This window comes from Mixophyes fleayi, chromosome 1, assembly GCF_038048845.1.
Source record: "Mixophyes fleayi isolate aMixFle1 chromosome 1, aMixFle1.hap1, whole genome shotgun sequence".
Lineage (NCBI taxonomy): Eukaryota > Metazoa > Chordata > Amphibia > Anura > Limnodynastidae > Mixophyes > Mixophyes fleayi.
In genome coordinates, this window is record NC_134402.1 from 166,363,946 (window position 1) to 166,386,345 (window position 22,400).

Consider the following 22,400-nt stretch of genomic DNA (forward strand, 5'->3'; position numbering starts at 1 on the left):
TAAGGTATTTTACATAGAACATCTTTGTTCTGTTACAAGTTCTTAATGCAGACCTATCTACCATTTTTACACTTTTAACACTTAAAGAAACAATACCCCTTCCTCCAGTCATCACTGGGCACTCAATACAATTCCTCCATAAAAATCACTAGATTTAGGTGACAGGACATGGGGGAATTGAAGTACTATTCCTTGTGTTGTTTTGCTTGGCAAGATATAATGAGAAACATGGTGGCTTCAATAGATCTCCTTGTTAATTTCCCACCTAAAGTATGTATGCTTTCTGCAATTTCCTCTGTGCTTTAACCACAATTAATGTATAGTATAGCAAATTAAATTATATGTATTGTATCCTGGATTCAGTCAAGGTGTGGTTATTTTTTCTTTATATTCCTTGACTTGGTCCACAGAATATGCAATCAAAGCTCATCCCTTTATGGTCTTATTTTTCACCCAAAATAAGTATAGCCTATTTGGATATTTGATGTGGTCATCTAAATAAATATGCCCGTCTTGTTGCAGCCATTACTGGTAGCCTTTAGCTACTAGGAAAACAAGGAAACATGCAATGTTTAAACAAGTTAAAAGGACATTTCATAACCAACAAAACCAATATGGGTGTAAGATTATCAAGGAGGTTTCTATTCTATACATTAATTCCTTCTTTGCAAAAAAATACAAATGTATATCATAAGAATAAAAATAAACACAATAGGACATCTACAAGAGGTCATTTATATAACAACTTATAATGAGAGGCCCAAAGTGTTGCAGATAAATTTATTGGAGGTCCTTGATAACGGAAATGCATGAGATTTGTCTATTACAGTATTATACAACATTTTAACATCCTCTCATAATACCATAATTTAGGCATGTATGCCAATTGTAAATATTATATTTGGGGCAGCACGGTGGATAAGTGGTTAGCACTTCTGCCTTACAGCACTGGAGTCATGAATTCAATTCCCGACCATGGAGTTTGTATGTTCTCCCTGTGTTTTCCTGTTTCCTCCGGTTTTCTCCCACACTCCAAAGAAACAAAACAAAACATACTGGTAGGTTAATTGGCTGCTAACAAATTGACCCGTGTGTGTGTGTGTGTGTGTGTGTGTGTGTGTGTGTGTGTGTGTGTGTGTGTGTGTGTGTGTGTGTGTGTGTGTGTGTGTGTGTGTGTTAGGGAATTTAGACTAAGCCCCAACGGGGCAGGGACTGATGTGAGCGAGTTCTCTATACAGCGCTGCGGAATTAGTGGCGCTATATAATAAATGGTGATGATTATGATGGTGCGCCTCTATGTTTATTTATATAGGATGTAGAGATACAATTTGGAAGGCATAAGGCTACAGAATCTTTCATATACCAAATGTGTTTCTTGTAAAATTTGTTTGGGGATTGCAATTCTGAATTCAACTTAGTCACCCTCATCGTTCCAACAGCAAAATCTGAACTCAGATGCAAAGATGGTGATCATCTTAACTCCACTAATTACTAGCTGGGACTACTGCCCGCAATTTATCTGGGAAAATGATTAGAAAGTTTTGAGCACATATTGCTTTTTTTGTCAAAATTTTATTTTTTAGCACATAAGTCAAAGAAAACAATACATTTTCTGGCTGTATTGCTGGTTGATCTCAAAAAAACCAAAAAAAACTTTTTTAATAGGTGCTATCTGCAGCATGTGATTGAACAACTAACCAAACACCCATTTCATGATATACCCCCAGTCATTTTTTCCACAGGGTTCTTAACCTAGCACTGATAACTGACAAAGTGTAATGTGAACAAACCCCTTAAGTACACCTTTGATTTAAACTTATGGGACCTGAGTCATTAATTAGAGCAAGGCAAAAAAGAGTAGTAGGTTTTCTCCTGGACAAACCATGTTACAATGCAAGGAGTGTAAATTAGTTTATTATTTTGTACATAAGGAACATACTGGCTGTTTTTTCATGTAGCACACAAATACTTGATAGCTTTATTTTTACACTGAAATGTTAAGTTGATCTAGGGCTTGCCCTACCCAAACTTTAAATCTGTCCCCACATTTTAAATTTACTTCTCCCTCCAAGGTTTTGCCCAGGTGCAAAGCTACTCCTTTTTTATGCTTTACTCGCCTTTATGAGTCAGGCCCATGGTGTCAGACTCTAAATTAATGGATACCAAACTATACAAGAATCTAACGAAAAGTACATAACTATACACTTTAATCAGGGTTGAAAATATTGTTGCACAACAATAATTACAAAAAGTCACACAGAAATTATTATTATTAAATTGTTCATTACCATCCAATTTTACCTCACAAACATTGGGTTTCCATAAGTGGCGATTATATAGTGCACACAAATTAGCCTTGTTTGGCCTGGTATCTAATAAAGCAATCGCCATTTATGATCGGACGTTCTTAACAAAAAGTCCTTAAAAAGGTTAAATGAAATCCATTTTTATCAAATACTTTTCCCTCTCTCTCTCTAAGTCCCTCTTTAGTTTAAACACTAGGCAGTGGTCTACATGTCAACAGAACACTTCAGTAAGACAATACAACAAGACCATAACCCCTTAAGTCGTATTACAAAATATCTAAAGGGATAATGGAAAAACCTGGAAAAGGGACATTGAAGAGTATAAAAATAAACCAGCATTATTCTTGGAATCTACAGCACTTCTCCAGGTACAATATTATCAGTCTGTTTCTCTAAAGTCCATTATTTTGTCCTGAGATTATTTTGCTGTAGTTCTTCTGCTGCTCCTCCTTGAACGAATCTTTCACTTTGTCTCTTTTCAGGCCACCATCCCTAGAGTACACAAAAATGGTTCAGATTCAGCCATGAAAAAGAAGATTGGTTAGCTTGGTAGACTTATAAATGCTCCCACACCCATAAACTCCATGGACATGAGAGAGAGTGCATGGTTCATAATCTGTGACAGGTTAAGGCACACAAGTGTCTAAATTTGTCACTTAGCTGCTCTCTTTTTTGAGACAAATGCTCAGATCAAGTTAATGATTCTCTATGGGGAAACAGACTGACAGGGCACACATTAAAAGGTAGAGTCAATCTCCAGACATCCATCTGCTATCCCACCATAAGGATTCCCTTACCTGACTAACCCTATTCCTCAGCCACTTCATAAAGAGGGAGCTGTGAACTTGAGGAGTAGGAGGAATGTTATTTGGTACTTGCCCATATAGATAGAGTGCCTAAATTCAGCTCTAAGAGAGTACTTGATGGACCAATTTAGCTCTACTGAAGAGTACTGAAATTATTATCATCATAGATTTGTAAAGCGCCACAGTGCTCCGCAGCGCCTTAGAGTATGGTAAACAGGACATACATAAAACAAGAACATACAAGGCAGACAAAATAAATGCAGACATAAAAACAAAGGATAGAGGACCCTGCTCATTAGACAGCTTACATTATTAGTGGAAGAGGGCACAGCTGAAACAAAAGCAGCAAGTGTGGCTTAGAATGAATATTAGGACAACTGTGAGGGTGTATTAGTGTGAAAGCCTGATTGGGTGTGGTAGGAAATTCCATAAGTGGGGAGCAGCACAGGAGAAGTCTTGTAGGTCGAGTGAGAGGTGGTTACAAGAGACGAGACGAGGCATATGTCAGAGGTAGATCTAAGAGGGTGGGAGGGAGAGTATTTTGATATGAGGTGTATGAAGGGGTGGTGTTGTTGAGGACTTTGTAGGTAAGGGTGAGTAATTTGAATTGGATTCTGGAAGACACAGGGAGCCAGTGTAGGGATTTGCAGAGTGGTGCAGCAGATGTGGCACAGTGAGAAGATCAGTCTTGCAGCAGCATTTAGGATGGATTGAAGTGTGTATTCAAAGGACAGATTCCTTCTGCAGTAAAGGCTCACAGTGCAATTGACTCCAATTAATTATTTTTTTTATAATAAACAACATTAAATAGCAAAAAAACCTTTTAAAAGATTAAGGCGTTTTGTTTGTTTAGTTTTTTACCAGCACTTAGGAGGATTAAAAAGTGATTGACACTAATTTCACATTAGGAAACAACATTTTGAAAAGAGAAATACATGTAAACACGTAGACACTTTTTTCTTTTAATCCCCTTTGAAATCTGGGGGGGAAGCATTTGGTTTGAAAAATACCTAAAAAGGGCTAAAAACAAAACACTTGTGTGGTTGAGCCCTTATTTGTCAATACTTTTCTAATAATATAAAACTTGGTCTATTATTTCTATGTAAAAACATTAAATTAAGGGGAGAAAAATCTCAATGTGCTTAAAATAAAAAATATTTCAAGAGTTGCAATCTTACCAGGGAAGTTCAATCAGTCCTCCTTGTTTGGCAATGGCAGATTTAACTCTGTTGGCAAAATCAACAGCATTTTCACCTTCCTGAGAAAATGTAAAACAAACAATTTTACTGGGCGAAAGGTTAAAAAATTGTCAAAGTGAAATTTATTCTTTTTTGCATTGCAGGTGGAGCAATCTGTATTAAAGCATTTACCTCGCTTGACTTATATCTGCATCAATTTGACAGATCATTATCAGATCTTTTCCACTGAAATTAACTGGTTTGTAGCTGTGACATGATACAAAAATAACTAAGGTTTACTTCATCTGAAATAAAATGGTTTGGTTGGTAAAACTAATAATCTCGTTCCTACCTCCTTCCAATTCTGCAGTGTAGTGTGTACGCACTCACATAGAGTTCACAGAATCATCATCTATTTATATAGCGCCACTAATTCCACAGCACTTTACAGAGAACTCACTCACATCTGTCCCTTCCAGATTGGAGCTTACAATCTAAATTCCCTAACATACACACACAGACTAGGGTCAATTTGATAGCAGCCAATTTACCTACTAGTATGTTTTTGGAGTGTGGGAGGAAACCGGAGCATCCGGAGGAAACCCACGTAAACACAGGGAGAACATAAAAACTCCACACAGATAAGGTCATGGTCGGGAATCGAACTCATGACCCCAGTGCTGTGAGGCAGAAGTGCTAACCACTAAGCCACCATGCTGCACACGAATCATGATCTTTTCAGACGATGCTGGCATGAAAATGTAGAGAATGCTGTAGATGGAATAATTTGTCCGTTCATTCTGAGACTGAATATTTTGTTTTAGAGTCACTGAAGCAAACGAAAGGACATTAATGACATGTGGATAGCTATAAGAAGGCGGTTAATCAGTGTAACAGGAATGCATGAATGCTGTGCTGTCATTCTCTAAACGACTACAGGATCAGATGAAGAGCACAGATCTGAAGGTAAATCGTGTATAGTGTGTACGCATGTATCAGCAGACTGATTGGAACTGCAGTCATTTGTAAAATCGTTAGGGATAACAAATTGATCAAAAGTTTTTTTATTGTGTACCCAGCCTTACTATGCAATTCACCTAAACAAAGATGGCTCAAGATAAGCCAACGCTTAGGAGCCTTGTGACATTTCCTACTTTGGTTATTCTTTCATATAGAATACAGTTCTAAAAAAACAAAACGTGTACATTCTTTAAGTCCACTACTACTGTATCAATGTCAATCCAAAATAAAGTTTCTATACAAACATGTAAACTATAACAAATCATAATTTTTTTACAATTACATTGTGAAAGCATACAGCCATAGTAATCATAAAAGCGAGTATCTGACTACCTTAGATATTTATTTCGAAGCTGCATTCTTTGGTGTAATTATAAAATCATGGTTCACACTACTCACATTCCTTTTGGGACAATGATGGCTATATTTGCAAAACAATGTTAAATACATATATATGACAAAATGTACAAAGAGTTAGAGTGACGAGAGCTGGAGTAATTAACATCTTACAAGTCAGGAAGAGAAAATGCAACAGCCAGAAATTTAGATTAAAGACAAGGTCATCAAAACCACAATTGTGGCCACCACCTGAATTGGCTAAATAATATGCTTGCTGGACAGTTCAAAAGAATTTGTAGGAACTGTACTGATGTGGAGGTAGATACAGAACAAAGCAAACATATGTGAAAGCAATTTACAGAGAAAATATAGGGCCAAGAAATAGTGAATTGGGCATTTGAAGGCACAAGGATATAAAATCAGAAAGAATTACTTAGATCCAGAAAAATTACAGGCTTTTCAAACTCGGCCCAACAATTAACCAAAATTTGGAATCGAGATTAGCATGTACTGTAGAAGTATGCTATTCTCCAAGACATCTTAAGTGACAGGTCCAAATCAATAGCAAAGCACCAAATCTCAGCTCTAAAATTACTCAAAACCACTTACCTGTGAGACAGGGTTCAAACACATGGATGTCCAAAGTAACCTTTAAACAAGGGTTTTGCTACAGTGGCACATGTTTAAAATTTAAACCATTAGGTTACCGTACCAACAAACCCATTTATACTTTCATATCCGCTCAGGAATGAATGGCATGTGACTCAACTGTTGTCTATTTACTTGAGTGTCCACTTCATACTCAATATGTAGGACGCACTATCCGCAAACTGAAAGTGCGAAATCGGCGAGCGTGTAAGAAACATTAGGAAGGGCTACACACTCCATAGTGTTTCACAACACATTTTGAAAAACCATAATAGTGATCCTACAGGATTGATGTTTATAGCCACATCATTGGTCAGTAAAAATTTCTTCAAGAGAATTAATAAAGAGGAAATTAAGTGGATATATAAACTTAAAACGTTGGCACCCAGAGGCATGAACATGGACCTGGAATTAAAATCCCTATTATAGATTGTAGAGGTTTACGATATAATAACCACTGGTGTTTAAAATATTTGTACAAAATGTTTCCCATGATTTAGAAAGGGACTTATGATTCAATAAATATAATTAGGTGTTTTTATCATCAGACAACACCTGAGCCAAACACTTAACAAAAAATAAAAAAACATGAATGGCGAGAATGATTTGAGTAAGAAGTGGGAGATGCTATGTGACAATAATTATGATAGATTTGAGTATTAGATGTGAGAGATTTTTTGATACAGATTTCTCTGTCGCTTGGAACACATACAGGCAGTAAAGTTCAACCGTGTCAATAGTTTAGTATATGGCTATTACGCTAAATCTGTTTGTATATTTGCATTTCTCAAAATAGGGTAGTATTAAGATCTCTGGCAAATCGGAATTAACCAGTGCCGAATAAAATAAATATATACATTTACAAGATGGCCACCAACAATTTGACTACACTTTGATTGGGTATACCCATTTGTAATATGGCCACCGCAGTTTATACATACAAGAAATGTTGTGGCACTCCTCAAAATGATAACATATTGAATTTAGCCTATGTACCCCGTGCCACATGCTTACACCTATCTTTCCTCCTGATTAAGTCTCTAGGTGACGAAACGCATTGAGAAAATCCAACATACTATGAACTAACTATTCCAGTGATTATTCTTTATTTTTATCTGATACATTGTTTTACATATACCCTGGATGGTTGTATGGAGCATTCCTCAGCAGACTTAGTGTGGAGGTTGTGAAGTATTGCGTATACTGGACTATTTAGGACATACTACTGGATTTCAGATAAGCTACTGATTTTTTCATTCTTTGTAAGTGTACAATTTATATGTTTACTGTGCAATAAAATGGTTATGTGAATTTACTACACTATATGGTACTACTACTTTTTGTTCCTGGTGGACGAAGGAGAAAATTGGTCGCAGCATCTAGGTTATCAATTGAAGCCATTGCAGTAGTCGCAAGGATCATAAGACAGATAAGCATATATACATACTATTTCTTTGATACACCCATATATAAGTCTGCTAAGGGAAAAGTTATACCATTACCATTTTGTTGAAAGTACTACAATATCTTTGGTATTCTCTGACACATACATCCGAGGATTCAGTGTAGCCATTCTTGAGGCCTGTGGATCTTAATTACTGATGTACCTTTTAAAGCTAGAGCCCTGCGGATGAAGTAGTGTTGGAAACACAAGAACCTACACAGATAAGCTAATTATCTATGTTGCTTTGGTATGCACATATATATAGGTGGTTGGGTGCACTATAAACCTGTTTGATGGTCTGACTATACTGCACTAGTCTGGTTTCTCTTTTCTTATCCTTTTGAGTACACAAACCTGAAGAAAACATATGCAGTTTGAGTGAAACGATACAGGAATCATACTTTGATGATCTTGTATGATACATATATCTGGTATGCTTTGAATTTCCACTGCAAATTTGTGGGTTTCCGGCAACTTGCAGAAATCTGAACTTGATACATTTACCCCCAAGAGTCTCTACCTATACACAGCATGTGGGATTAAGTTATTAGACTGCCTGCGCTGTCCCTTTAATGTTTGTTATTGCACAGGTTATACATTCAGGCAGTTGGTTAAGGTAAAGTACAGATAAATCTATAGCAGCATAAGAGATTCAGGAGTGTGACGTTTTTATATTTTAAAGGGGAAAGGAAGAGAAGGGAAGAATGGGAAGAGGAGTAACAGACATGGCATGGGGCCCCCCAGTATCAATTTATAATTTGATTTAATTGCCCGTTTAAAAAAGGTGGAGGAATTGATTGTTTACAAAAAAAATTCTTAAAATGTAAGCCAAGATGGTAATTCATCTCATAATAAATACATTGTATGCAAACTTCGAGTGTAGTAAGTATACAATACCTGTCTAGTCATAGGAGGTAGGTACCAAACATTGCACTTTATGGCCCAGCTTGTCATCATTCTCAACAGGTAGCTCACCATACTGTATTTACTGCTGTTCCAAAATGCATCACCAAACTGAGGGTCATACTGCAAAATGGCAAATATAAAAGTTACCAAACAATGCTCTTTGAAAAAAGCCTGTATGCATGTACATGTAATATTCGTTATGTCACTAGAATGACTGTTTCAAAAAGGTATCACAACATATAGGTTTTACTAACATGTCAGTCATTTTTTTTTCCCATCTTATATACTGCATTTAACTCAAAACTGTGTAAGTCAAATAACTAAATTCTGCAAAACTGCAAGTTCACAATATAGGAATCCTAAACAGCTTTGTTACATACTGTACAATATAAAGATGGCAAGCTATATCTAAGCAGTCAACTTCTTCTTTCCAAATATATTTAGTGCTATTCATGTTTACTTAATAACATTGGGCCTGATTCATTAAGGATCTTAACTTCAGAAACTTCTTATTTCAGTCTCCTGTTCAAAACCATGTTACAATGCAAGGGGTGCAAATTAGTATTCTGTTTTGCACATAAGTTAAATACTGACTGAAATTTAAAGTTGATATTTGTGTGCTACATAAAAAAACAGTTAGTATTTAACTTATGTGCAAAACAGAATACAAATTTGCACCCCTTGCATTGTAACATGGTTTTTTGTCCAGGAGACTGAAATAAGAAGTTTCTAAAGTTAAGAATCTTAATGAATCAGGCCCATTGTCCACTACATTGAATTACCACACAAGAAGACATTAAAAATCTGTATTTACTACATTACTACAATAGTGCCAATATGTTATCAAGCTGCTCAGTGGTGCACATTTTAAGCAAAAAAGAAAATCCATACAAAACTGAAATTCAATGTATTTTATTAATCGTACATAAGAAACACCCATTGTGCTTATCCAGTTCTGTCGGTCTTTAAAATGTAAACCTAGAAGACACAAGGATCATCGTTTTATATAAATTTATTTCATTATGGAAGGGGGGAGGTGGTACGATTCCCTTGAAGTGCACCCCACTGTAGATTATAATCATCATCATTTATATAGCGCCACTATTTCCGCAGCGCTGTACAGAGAACTCACTCACATCAGTCACTGCCCCATTGGAGCTTACAGTCCAAATTCCCTAACATACACACACACACACACGCTAGGGTCTATTTTCATAGTAGCCAATTAACCTACTAGTATGGTTTTGGAGATGTGGGAGGACACCAGAACACCCGGAGAAAACTCATGCAAACACAGGGAGAACATACAAACTCCCCACATATAAGGCCATGGTTGGGAATCAAACTCATGACCCCAATACTGTGAGGCAGAAGTGCTAACCACTAAGCCACAGTGCTGTCCTATATGTATCAAAATTGCTATCCTTGGATTTACAGTAGCAATGCCAGCCATCTACCTACTTCCATTATTTCTTTCACACTTATTACAAGCAACATTGTATGGTTTGTTACTTTTTCTTTGCTTTTTTCTTCCTCGATTGTTATTTCTATAAAATGCATAGCGTGGAAGTTTCCTGTCATACACAACCATTACAACTAAAATATAATGATCTTACTTAAACCAAATAAAGATACGAACACCAAATTGAAGTTTGGAAGAATAATATTAATTTATTGAAATAAACTAAGGACTGGATGGCGGACGTGAGCAGGGCAGTCAGACTATGCAAATCCAATAAAAGGTGGAAAGGTCAGACCATTGTACCATCAACCCAGGATCATACCTTATCTATTGGCCGGTGCCAAAATCTGTCCAAGCAACTTGACTACACCACCTCTAAAAACTGCCGGGGTTCACGTATACATATCGGCTGAGGGGCCCTCCTCACAAGCGGACCAACTAGCTTCTGACACTGAAGGGGGTAGTGACCTGTGACTAGATGAACCCAGCAACATATGCTAACCTACTGACTACACTGCTCTCCTACCCTAAGAGAGGGATAGCTGTCCAAAGGATATAAAAAGGGGAAAAAACTGCCTACGGGAAGCTTGCCGGGGCGGGGGTATCATCCGGATGCAGGAACAAGAGGAAGAACTGCAGAAGCTGGGGATTTATAAAGACTCTGGTAAGACCCTCCTCTTGTCCCTATTGGTTGTCATTTCAGCATGTACCTTGAATAGCGAGTACTCCTGTCACTCACCCGCATGATTTTAAATGTGTTCTGGCTAATTGCCTCACTTTAAACCTGGGAAAACCAGATAAGTTAAACATATGTTGCCCAGATTTAAAAAAATGCTGTTGGCAAATAACCTGCATTTTTTTTAATTAACCCATTCCATTTAAAAGCTTAATACATTTGATAGTTTAATAGTAAAGTAGACCAATAGCTCACTGCAGGTTTCAGTCTCATGCGGCCCTAGCCACACAAGCTATTTTATGCAAAGAGTATATTAAACTCTGAAAACTTTAAGAGTATCAGCTACTTCTGATCCTATTCATTTGACAACTGTTAAGGGTTGTGCAGAAGAAAATGGATAAAAAGATAGCACTGTTGTGCTAGGAGTCCGTATTTACATACCTTTATTGCAACAGGATATATGGTTCCACCTATTTCAAAACTTCCTTTTTTGAACATCATAACAGATGTGTTATTGATACAAGTACCTATATGGGTAAAGAAAAATTATACATAAAAACAGGTATAAATGTTCTATGTCCTTTGAGACTAGAAGTGTGTACTTAATAATGTGGCCACTGCGTGTATATGCATATATGTGTAGATTAAAGACTATTTTTTTGTACTAAAATTACACAGTTCAATACTATTTAGTTAACCGCTAAACACTAAAGGAGCACAGTGGTGTCAATTCCGTCTGTGGGGCTTCTCATATGGAACAGCAGTAAATCCATCAAACTTTAGACATACATAGAGAATGTACACTCTGAAATCAGCTTCAGAAATATTCTTCCAATTTACATTTATATAAAGAACATTATTCTGTGTATATTGTATATATGACATGGAATGTGATACTGAATTGTTATATATAATTCTTGCACATTCTGCATTCTAAATAAAAGGAACAATATTTTGTGAAGCTGAACTCCCGAGTGTGCTGCCATTCTCTGTGTTTTATGTATAAAGCTACAATGCCAAGCAATCCTTGCCAGTCAGCAGTTGCAACATTACCTTACAAAAGAACCATTATACCCAAAACATCAAACTCGCTTACCTTCTGGGAAAATTAAAATGGGCAATTTTTCTTTATCCAGCACATGTTCTGTCAGTCTGTTTTAAACAAAAAATGGTGACATATGCTATAAATAAACAATCTACTTTTTCCTGCAGTATCTTTTAGAAATCTATAAAGGTTAATAGACATTTTATTTGAGCAAACACATTGAAGGTAATTTGCAAAGAGCAATACTGTCACTCCGGGAGCGTAGGTAATTATTATGATCCAACCTGAAACTGTGCGAGACCATATCTTCAGAAGGCAATAAATAAAGGAGGACAACTAAAAGGGGCATAGTCTAAATCACAAAATATACCAGGAAAAATTAAAGAATCTAAGCATGTATAACTTGAAGCAGAGAAAGGAGGGGGGCATAAGATATATGATAATATCATATGATAGAATATTACAAATATATTATGGAGTTTAATAATGTACAGATGGAAAGTATTCCTTAGTAGAAAATAAGTATTAGAACAATGAACTGGAAGGAAAGATTACTTCACAGAATAGTACAGTAATTAATTTAAATGGCAAATGGCTTATTTACTATCAAAAGGGGGAAGGGCGAGTTGGAGTCACTTGTGACAATAAGAGGGACGGTGTCGCATGTGACAATCGGAAGTAGGGTGGGAGAAATATGGGGATTAGAATGGGAAGGGAAAAATATGGGACAATGGGAGGTGAGGGAGCATAATGTTACCCAGCACTAGGAGAGAGGTGTATGCAGCAGGACTATATGGCAAACCTAGTGCTCTCAGTCCTCTCATACCCCTGCCCATTATACTGAAAGGTTTAAAAAAGAAAAACACCAGGGGCATGGCCTGACCACCATCTTGAACAGACGTCTGACCTTGAAACGCTGCAATCCGGGACCCCCTATATTACATCTTTTGGGGCCCATTATTCACCCACAACCACCCAGAAGGTAGCCTAAGTGCTCCCTCCATGCACCGCTAGAGCCATCGGTGCCAGATTCTGGACTGCTTCTGAGGCTCCCTGCACTGAGAATCGCCGCTTGCACGACTGGAGTGCAAACGATAACCCACCCTGCCTCCCTGAGCATCCTCACTGGGTTCTGTGGTCTCCTGGTCCACTCCAGGTGCCTCTTCACCTGCTGCACATCTCTGCCAAGGCTTTAACCTTCCCGTTTGTGGATGTGCACTCCCGGTCTGTGGGTATGGATGCCGGATCCCCGGCCTAAAGTTCGTGATTCCCTCACGATCACCAGCACGGAGGAGTGCTCCCTCATATGAGAACAGGCACCTGCCCAGAACCGAGATGGATTTTGGCTTCAGGACTAAACTGAGCGGCAGTAAGTCGGCTGGATTGGCGCGCACTTCTTCAGAGCTGCAGTGATACAGCTCGTTGCCCACGCAGACCTGCCTCTTCTCTGGAAGATCCACATAAGAGATAAATACACCCGAATAGCACACAGAGGGGGATCTGCTGCACCCCAGGACTCAGGTGAAATAAAAGGCGGGTCCCACAGATGAATAGAACCTGCGCTCCAGCACTGGGCCTGTTTGACAGAGCAAGCCTCTGGAACTGGCCGTCTAGTGGCTAGGGACATAGTGAGACCACTCTCATCCTAGAGCAACAATCATTTGCGGACACCGGAACCTGGACTTGACTATTGATCCTTAAATTACCCTGTCCGACCTTCAGCGTGGCGTAGCACTGCTAACCACCGCAGTCAGCCATTTCTGGAGCTCCAGGTAGCTGCACGATGCCTCACCCAGGTTGACCTGAGGATGTCTACCTGGCAACTTCTCCTTTCGGGCCATGCTCTAAATAGTTGCTGTTCATGCCATAACATTCTTTATAATACTCGCCAACAGAGGCCTTGTGATTTACAGTTTGTTTACACTGAAAGTACCCAGACATGATGCTGACTAAAAAGGTCAAACCTAGCAAATCCGCTCCCCCAGTGAAGTTCTTTGGCCCCGTCACATCTTTGTCTAAAGCTGCTACAGCCAGGCCGTGGAGCGGCAAACACATCAAGTCTCCCAAGTCTCCCCACCTAGGCTGCAACTAGAGCCACAAAATGTACCAGATGAAACACAGGCCTTGGAAATTGATGGCCCTGTCACATTGAGCTCCATTCAATCTCTATTGACTGCTCTTAAAGCAGACATTACCTCTGAACTCAGAGAATCGATCAAAGAAATCAATGTTAGAACAGATCGTTGAGCATAAAATGGAGAAATTAGTGTCTTCTCACAATGACCTGATCTCTGCTTAGGACACCCTGCAGGAAGAAGTAACTGGGAATAAGGACAAACTGGTGGACCTCGAGGACAGATCAAGGCGATACATTAAAATTTGTGGCATACCTGACTCTGTTGCCAATGCCGACCTGTATAAATATATGCCACTGACCAATTTCGCAAACTACTACCATCAGACTCAAGCACCGACCTCCTCATAGATTGGATACATCGCCTGCCTAAATCTAAGAATGCCCCGGACTCTGAACCCAAGGGACATTACTGCGAGTGCACTTCTCCAGGACTAAAAGAACAGATCCTAGGTGCCTCCCTGCCATTTTTAATTACCCGTGCGGAGCTAGTATATCTCCAATTGTTTCCAGGTATATCCGCCACTATGCTGGCTAGACGCAGGTTGTTTCACAACAACAACAGCCTCGAGATCGGCTGGTATACAATACCACTGGGGTTTTCTGACGAAACTCCTCGTTAACAGAAATAGTACTTTGGTAGTAATACCATCACCTGACAAACGCCTAGCATTGTTGAAAGAATGGGATATTCAACTATCAGACCCAACTCCCACTGCTAGGGTTAGTCGTATCCCCAATGAACGGTCTTCAATAAAAACTTGAGACTTTCACAGTTTGCTTCAACCCTTGGTGCTGACTTTTCACACTTTGTTCCTTGTCAGTTCAAACCCTAACTCCGTATCCTTTCAAGCAACCTACATCCTTAGGTGTTCTAGAGGGTATATTCCATAACCCAGCACCCATACTCTTTCTCCTCCTTTTCCTCAGAGGTACCATGTTCACTAACTTACCTGTTATGCATTTATACCCTGTTATGACTAATGATGTTATAGCTTAAGTTTCTTAAACTGTTATGCTATTGGTAATGGCAATTATTTTCGAAATTGAGGCATTTAGTGACTCCATGATGAGTTGAAGATCTGTCGCGTAGTCAAGACATGTTAAATCGGTATACGTAATGGCTTTGATTATATGTTATGTATAGAAGTTTCTAGGTTGGTGTGCCCATGGCCCGTGCACATGCCCTCACATACATACTACTTTTCTGCCACTTTCTTTCCTGCACTTAGTGGCATAAGTGTTCGTTCCCTTATGGGTACTATTTCAGCGTTTTGCTTTTCTTTCTCCCCCTTTCCTAAGGAGCCTTCCTCCCCTGTTGGAGACTGTTTGGAGTAGATGACCATCCCGGTCAGCCCATTGAGTCCGCTAGCCTACTGAACTTAAAATACTAGGTTAGTGGTTAACTTTCTCTCTATAAATGCAATGGGCTTGAAATCCCATAATAAACGGAGGATCGCCCTCAAAAGTTTTACGGCCCAAAAAGCAGATATTGTAGCAATACGGTAGACCCTTCTCCGCATTACATTCCTCACCACATTTTCATAACATTAAATACCCAAATTGCTATTCAGCTATTAAGAGAAATGGAGTAGCCATTTTGATTAGAGCCACCTGCCCCTTTAAATTGAAGAAACAAATCATTGATAAAAATGGTAGATATCTGATACTAGTGGGGAAAATAGGATGTCAGTTTTTTACATTAGTCTCTTTATACGACCCGGACTCTCGCCAACTCCCTTGCCTTAGGATGCTATGTCAAACCATCCACAAAGTAAAACGTGGAACACTATTATGTATGGGGGATTACAATGTAGCTCCAGATCCTAAGCTAGACAGCACCTCCAGTCCCTCCAAACAGTCGACAACCTCCTCTGCTACGATTTCCTCTGCCTTTTCTCAACTGTTAGCAGAATATGATGTATGATGTGTGGAGAGCATACCACCCAGGTGAGAAGGTTTATACATACTTCTCCCATGTACACAATTCATACTCAAGAATTGATTTTGTATTATCTGATAAGTTGTCTCTACAACATATCAAAAGATTTGAGATCTTACCCATCACCTGGTCAGATCATGCCCCTTTGATGTGGCAGTTGGAACTCCTTGCTGGGGATCACCCAGCTAAACCCTGGAGATTGGCGGACTACATTCTGGCTGATTCGGGAGGGGCTCGAGTAATGATGGAGTCAGAGTTTTATCTAGAGACCAATAAACCTGAGGATACTACGGTTTATACCCATTGGTGCGCCCTTAAGGCAGTTATGAGAGGAGCTGCTATTCAAGTCGCAGCTACAATCAGAAAAACGGAAAACAGAAGTTCAGGCCTCTTACGAGCTTTGACTAGCAACATTCGAAGCCCAGCATAAAAGTACACCTCAGGACCCCAAGATTAAACCCGAACTGACTGCCCTACGCAGGAAATTTAACAAGGTTTTCCTTTTACAGATAAACAATGCCATAACCAGACTAAATTAGCGATTTTATAACGTCGGTAACAGAGCCACTAAACTGTTGGCCTGCAAGCTCAGAGGAAACAATGCCATTAGCAGGATTAAGGCTATACGTAATGTACAAGGTATTCATATTTCTAACCCCCTTAGCATAGCGCATAGATTCGCTTCATACTATGAGGACCTTTACAATCTAAAGACAGATGCAACTCTGACCCAACCATCTTCTGAGTCCATTAATAAATTTTTGGCCTCCATTTCACTCCCTCCTTATGCCCAGAGGAGACACTGGCCTCGAGTTCGTACTGGACGGAGAATGAGGTTAAAGACATCATAAAGGCCACGAAACGGGGCTAAGCCCTGGACCCCTATGGCATCACACAAAACTTTTATACCTCTTTCCAGCCCGAGCTGACCCCGGTCCTTATTAATCTATTTAACTCAGCCACCTCCCTATACATTCCTCCCTGCAGAAATGCTTAAGGCGCAAATAATTACCATCCCAAAACCAGGTAAAGTTCCATCCCATTGTCACAACTACTGTCAGATAGCCCTTTTTAACTGTGATCTAAAAAATTTTGCCAGACTGATTGAGAACCGGTTAAACACCATTCTACCACAACTAATTCATTTACACCAAGTGAGTCTTGTGGCAGGTAGACAGGCACAAGAAACAACAAGGAGTGTTTTAAACATCATTGAGACTCATTCAGCCAATTCCATACCCCTGTTATTACTATTGATGGATGCTGAAAAACCCTTTGGGTAGAACCGTAGACATGTATTACCAATGGATTCTATCAAATTTGGGTTCGGTGGACCTTTTCTTCAAGCCATCGCCACTCTGAACACTACACCTTCTGCTAAAGTCCTCAGCAATGGATTCTTCTCCTCTGCTTTCCCGATTACGAATGGCACCAGACAGGGCTATTCCCTCTCCCCACTGATTTGCGCATTAGCTATGGAACCTCTAGCCACCGAGATTAGAATGGCAGAGGATGTTAGAGGGACTATCATAGGTACCACACACCATAAGATCTGCCTCTTTGCGGATGATGTACTCTTATTTGTCACGAAACCTGAATCCTCTTTACCGGCATTATCCCGGATTCTACAGGAATATTCAGAGTTCTCGCACTATAAGCTTAACACATCCAAATCGTAGGCGTTAGGGGTGGCCTTCACACAAGACTGCTTTAAATCCCTAAAAGTGTTATACAAATTCCAATGGTGCCCCCTTTCTGTGACATATCTGTGTATACATATCTCCCCGAACCCTACATCGGTAATTGAAAGTAACTACCAACCTTTGCTGAAATAATTTTGATATGCTCACAAAATCATGGGTAAAGTAGCTGCCTTGAAAATGATGTTGCTTCCAAAAATTCTGTATTTGTTGTTTCCCCTACCTTGTTCGCATGTCCTTACTCCATAAATTCTATGCTATTGCATTTAGCTTCATTTGGCGCAATAAGCGACCTAGGCTATCTAGAGAACGAATGTTTCGATCTAAATTAAGAGGTGGGCTAGCCACTCCTAAGTTGGAATCTTATCAACACGCTGCCTTACCAGACCAATTTAGAGACTGGCAGGCTCCTTCTCCACTTAAACCTTAGGAGTCCATTGAACACTACAGTTCCTCTCCATCCCCGTTGGCAGACCTTTTGTGGCTAGATAAACCCAACAGACAGAGCTTAACAACTTCCCTCCGCAGTGTAAATGATTCCCTTATTGTCTGGGACAAAATGATGCTCTTATCACCAGATTATCAACTCCCCTCAGCTAACCTCTCCACTATTGCTCTGTCGTTATTGATTCCGGACCGTCGCCTTGACTTTTGGTATAGACAAGGTTTGCTCCCTCCTTTTTCCCCATCTGCACGCCAAGTACGACATCCCAGCCCAAGACAGGTAGCTTCAGATTAGGCACTGGATACAATCCCATCCTTCACACCCTCCGGCACTGAGGAAGGCCCCTCCCTGTATCCAATTGTTGCTCTCTCTCTCTTCCCACGCAGGTGGAATTTCAGGGTGGTACCGGCTTCTCCTATCACCTGGTGATGCCCAACCTGCCGTTTCAGGCTACGTGGGAGACTGATTTGGGGATTTGCATATCAGAGGAAGATTGGGAGAAAATCTTACAAAATATTTATAAAAATGTCTAAGTGTATTAACCACTTAGAGATGATGATTAAAATTGTACACAGATTGTATTTTACCCCAGATAAACTGCACAGAATCTGGCCCTCAGAAGCTAAATACTACTGGAGATAACGTGGTGAGATAGGCACACTTGTACATATGTTTTGGTCCTGTCCCAAACTCCAATCATTGTGGGATGCGGTTTTCCACTTCGTATCATGGGTCACCAAATGCACTATTTCCCCTTCCCCTACTGTGGCGCTTCTACAGCTATATCCTCCTCATCTCCAAAGACATAACCAATACGTCACTGAACATATACTCATCGCCACTAGGGCGGCAATAGCTAAAAACTGGAAAGTCTTACTACCCCCATCTCTCTCTAAAATTATCACTAAAACCCAACATAGTTACAAGATGGAAACCACCAGCATACTTAAACAGCTGTGTCCTCACCTCTGTTCAAGTGGTTTCCATCTTATGGATATTATACTGAACATCGCCCTCTACAGACACCTTACCCACTAGCCCTGATTCTCTGAACCTTTCAGCATTGTTGGCTCTAAATGTACCCACTTTATATGCTATTTGCCTCTGGATAGGTCTCCCTCCTTACCTTCCCCTTTTCTGCCCTTCCCCTTTTCTCCCCTTCTATCCATCTTCAGTATTCATATTATGTCTCTGCATATTGTCTTTGTTATATATAGGCAAAGTTCAGTGCAAAATATATTTACATCACAGACTGTATCCAGTATTCATTGCTATGTTTGTCTTGTACATTTTTCTAAACACAATAAAAAAAAAATTCAAGTAAAAAAAACAAAGACAAAAAAACACCATTTTCAAATATACAAGAACTCTTTTCACTGCTTTATTGAATTTAACAATAAAAATGTTTTTTTTTCTTGTTTTTTGATCCATGTAATCCAGTCGAACCCATAATATAAAACACTGCATCAGTAGGTGGGTGCATGTAAGACCACAATGTAATAGCCGATATGCCGAGAGTAAACAGTCATGTACCCCTGTTACCCTTACTGTAATGCCTTTGCTAGTAAATGTTGACACAGAACAAAAAGTATAAAAAAAAAATAATTATTTGTATACCTTTTTGTCACAAGATGGCGATCACGCATTTCAGAACGTTCAAACCACACGTGTGGACATGCCCTTGCCATAGCTCTCTGTATAACTCCCATAAGTCCTCCATGAACCTGCCCAACCTAAGTGATCAGATGCAATAGTTAAACACCAAAAGAAATACTTTGGCAAACAATGATCATGGAAATCTGTTAAAATGTCTGAAATAAACACAAAGAATACAAAATAGGGAGGTAAAAAAAAAAAAAGGCACAAACAAAAAAAACTAAAATGCCAATATAAGCACACTCATATTAAGGAACAAATTTAAACACTTCAGGGTAAATTCATTTCCTAGAAATATCCTGTCAGAGCCTCACGGGATGCAAGGGCATTGCTCACACCTCATAAGGGGGAATGCAATTGAGCACAAAGTCCTATCGATGCCTCGCTTGATGAGGTTCAGCAGGATGTTACAGTTCTAAGATATTGCTGATTTTTGCTCACTCCTCAGAGGTGAAGGCGCACATTACGCATGGCTCCAACGGGACTTTCCGCATAATTAAATTCTCCCATAGAGGTGGGATCAAAAATCAGCTATTTAACACCTGAAAGGGTCCGACAAGAGGTCACGTTGAGATGAACTGAATTCCCCCTTTCAGTTCTAAGTAGTATAGTGGTCTCAGTGTGTGTGTGTATAATTATATATATATATATATACACACACACACATACATACACATACATACACACACATATATATCTGGCTCACGTAGAAATAAGTTATTGTAGATGTGGCAGGGTCCATCTTGAAATGTGGTCCAGGGCTGGGAGGGTTAATATCCAGCGCTAAGGGATGTAAAAATGTATGGGCGTCATGGCGCCAGTTAGAAACCATCGTAGAGTGCCATAAAGGTTGAGTCCCGGTCGCCAGGAGTGTAAATGCATATATTTTCATATTGGTCATGTATTTATTGAATATGAGATTTTGGAGGAAATTTGTTTCTGCAACTCTCTCAAGAAAGGATTCCATGCTAATTATTTTCATGCTAGTGACCAACGCTCTGTAGCCATGTATTTTCTTTATTGGCTCACTAATGCCATGCCCCATTAGCTATTTTTTTTTATTCAACTTATTGGTATTAAGTTTAAGCGCTATATTTCCGAACACAACATTTAACCTTATTGGCTGCTGAGCAACATTTAGGGTTAATTGTGTAACAATAGTCATATCTAGTATCAAATGAAAATTTGTTTAAAATTGTATGGATTCCTTTAGCTCCAGAACACAATAACTCTAAATTTACAGCTGCTAAAGAAAAGAAAATGTGTGTTTACAGCATAAGAGTCATTTTGAATTATAACCATTAAAAGAAAAAAAAATAAACAATAAAGATACTGCATACTAAGGACTGAACTTACCATAGCATAGCAGCCATCATTAGCTAAAATAATGATATCGATTGGAGATGTGTGGTTGGCAACGCAAATTCCTCCTTTTTTGGGCCTGTTTTCTCTGTGAAATATAACAGATTCCTAGTTGATGTTTTAAAACACAATAATTTAATTGCAAAATATCCTAGTTATAATTGAAAAAAAGTCCCTTATTTTGCTTTTATCAGAGATCTTGGCAGTGTTTACCAGTACACTAATAGCCAAACAGTAAATCCATTTGGTTTATCTTCTGAAAAACTACCTTCATAGTCTTTAACTGCTCATGTGTTTGGAATCGTGGTTTGTACTCTAGGGCAGGAGCCATAACAAAGGATTGGTATACGAAAATCATCCATGAAATCTTATGTCTGTGCTTGGTACAGCTGCAGTACATCTTTAAAAGCACAAAACCCTGGAAAGGTTAATCATTTGTGTGTAAAAACCAAGATATACTGGACTTCCCCACAATCGTATCAAGCAACACATAGAAAGAAATATCACTTATATCAGTTATCCAATATAATTTGCCACCGCATAAAAAAGTTTAAAACAAAAAAAAATTACTAAAATCAGTTTGTTACATGCATATACTAGATCTCAAAAGTACTTATATTCACAAAACGTTCATAACTTCCTATGCTATGTAGATAATACACTATTGCATAATTAGATAATTGTGCAATAATTTTATTGCATAATTGAGGACAAGCAATTATCTCCTGTGATCTTTCATACAAAGTCCTGATTGAGCAGTGCATTTACCAGACATACAATAAGAATGCTGCTGTGCTACAAAAAATTATCAGAAATTCATTCTGTAAAACAATGTACTTTAAATTTAGGAAATAGCTAATGAATTTACGAAATTATGTTGTACAGACTCACTTGTTGTGGTACTCAATGGCACTGGACAGTGCACGTCCACAAATCCGACAGCACACCAGATGCACCTTTTCACTGAGCCAGTTTTTAACCCTGTGACCAGAAAAAAAAAAAAAAAAAAAAAAAAAAGAAAGAATTGTTACAGTATGCTAGCAGAAAAATAGCAAGTGATTAATTTATTGATGCAATAAAAGTACACAGCATTTAGTGTTTCAGCTACACATGCATATCTTTTGTTACTCTAGAGAAACTGGAGACCTTTACAGTGTTTGCAATCTCTTAGCAAAGGTGAGTGTGAGGTTTATATCTAACAATTGATCTGTGGATTGCATTTATCTATAGAGCAATGGTTATGCAGAGAAATACAGTTAAGATATCAACACACCATCCTTACTGTCTGGGATGAGTATTCGGCAATTAACATAAAACATCCCTACTCAGGA

At 38.9% G+C, this 22,400-nt stretch overlaps 1 protein-coding gene across 1 annotated transcript in view; it reads right to left on the reverse strand.

Annotated features, from left to right (window-relative positions):
- Window positions 1-767: 767 nt before the first annotated feature.
- Window positions 768-22,400, reverse strand: part of GPAT3 (glycerol-3-phosphate acyltransferase 3) — a 60,558-nt gene continuing 38,925 nt past the window's right edge. The window contains exons 5-12 of the mRNA XM_075203273.1: window positions 21,961-22,050; window positions 21,064-21,157; window positions 19,669-19,784; window positions 11,882-11,937; window positions 11,227-11,312; window positions 8,639-8,767; window positions 4,291-4,370; window positions 768-2,798 (exon numbers count right to left, since the gene is read on the reverse strand). Of these exons, the coding sequence (XP_075059374.1) occupies window positions 2,699-2,798; window positions 4,291-4,370; window positions 8,639-8,767; window positions 11,227-11,312; window positions 11,882-11,937; window positions 19,669-19,784; window positions 21,064-21,157; window positions 21,961-22,050 (751 nt within the window). The 3' untranslated portion in view covers window positions 768-2,698. The remainder of the gene's footprint in view (window positions 2,799-4,290; window positions 4,371-8,638; window positions 8,768-11,226; window positions 11,313-11,881; window positions 11,938-19,668; window positions 19,785-21,063; window positions 21,158-21,960; window positions 22,051-22,400) is intronic.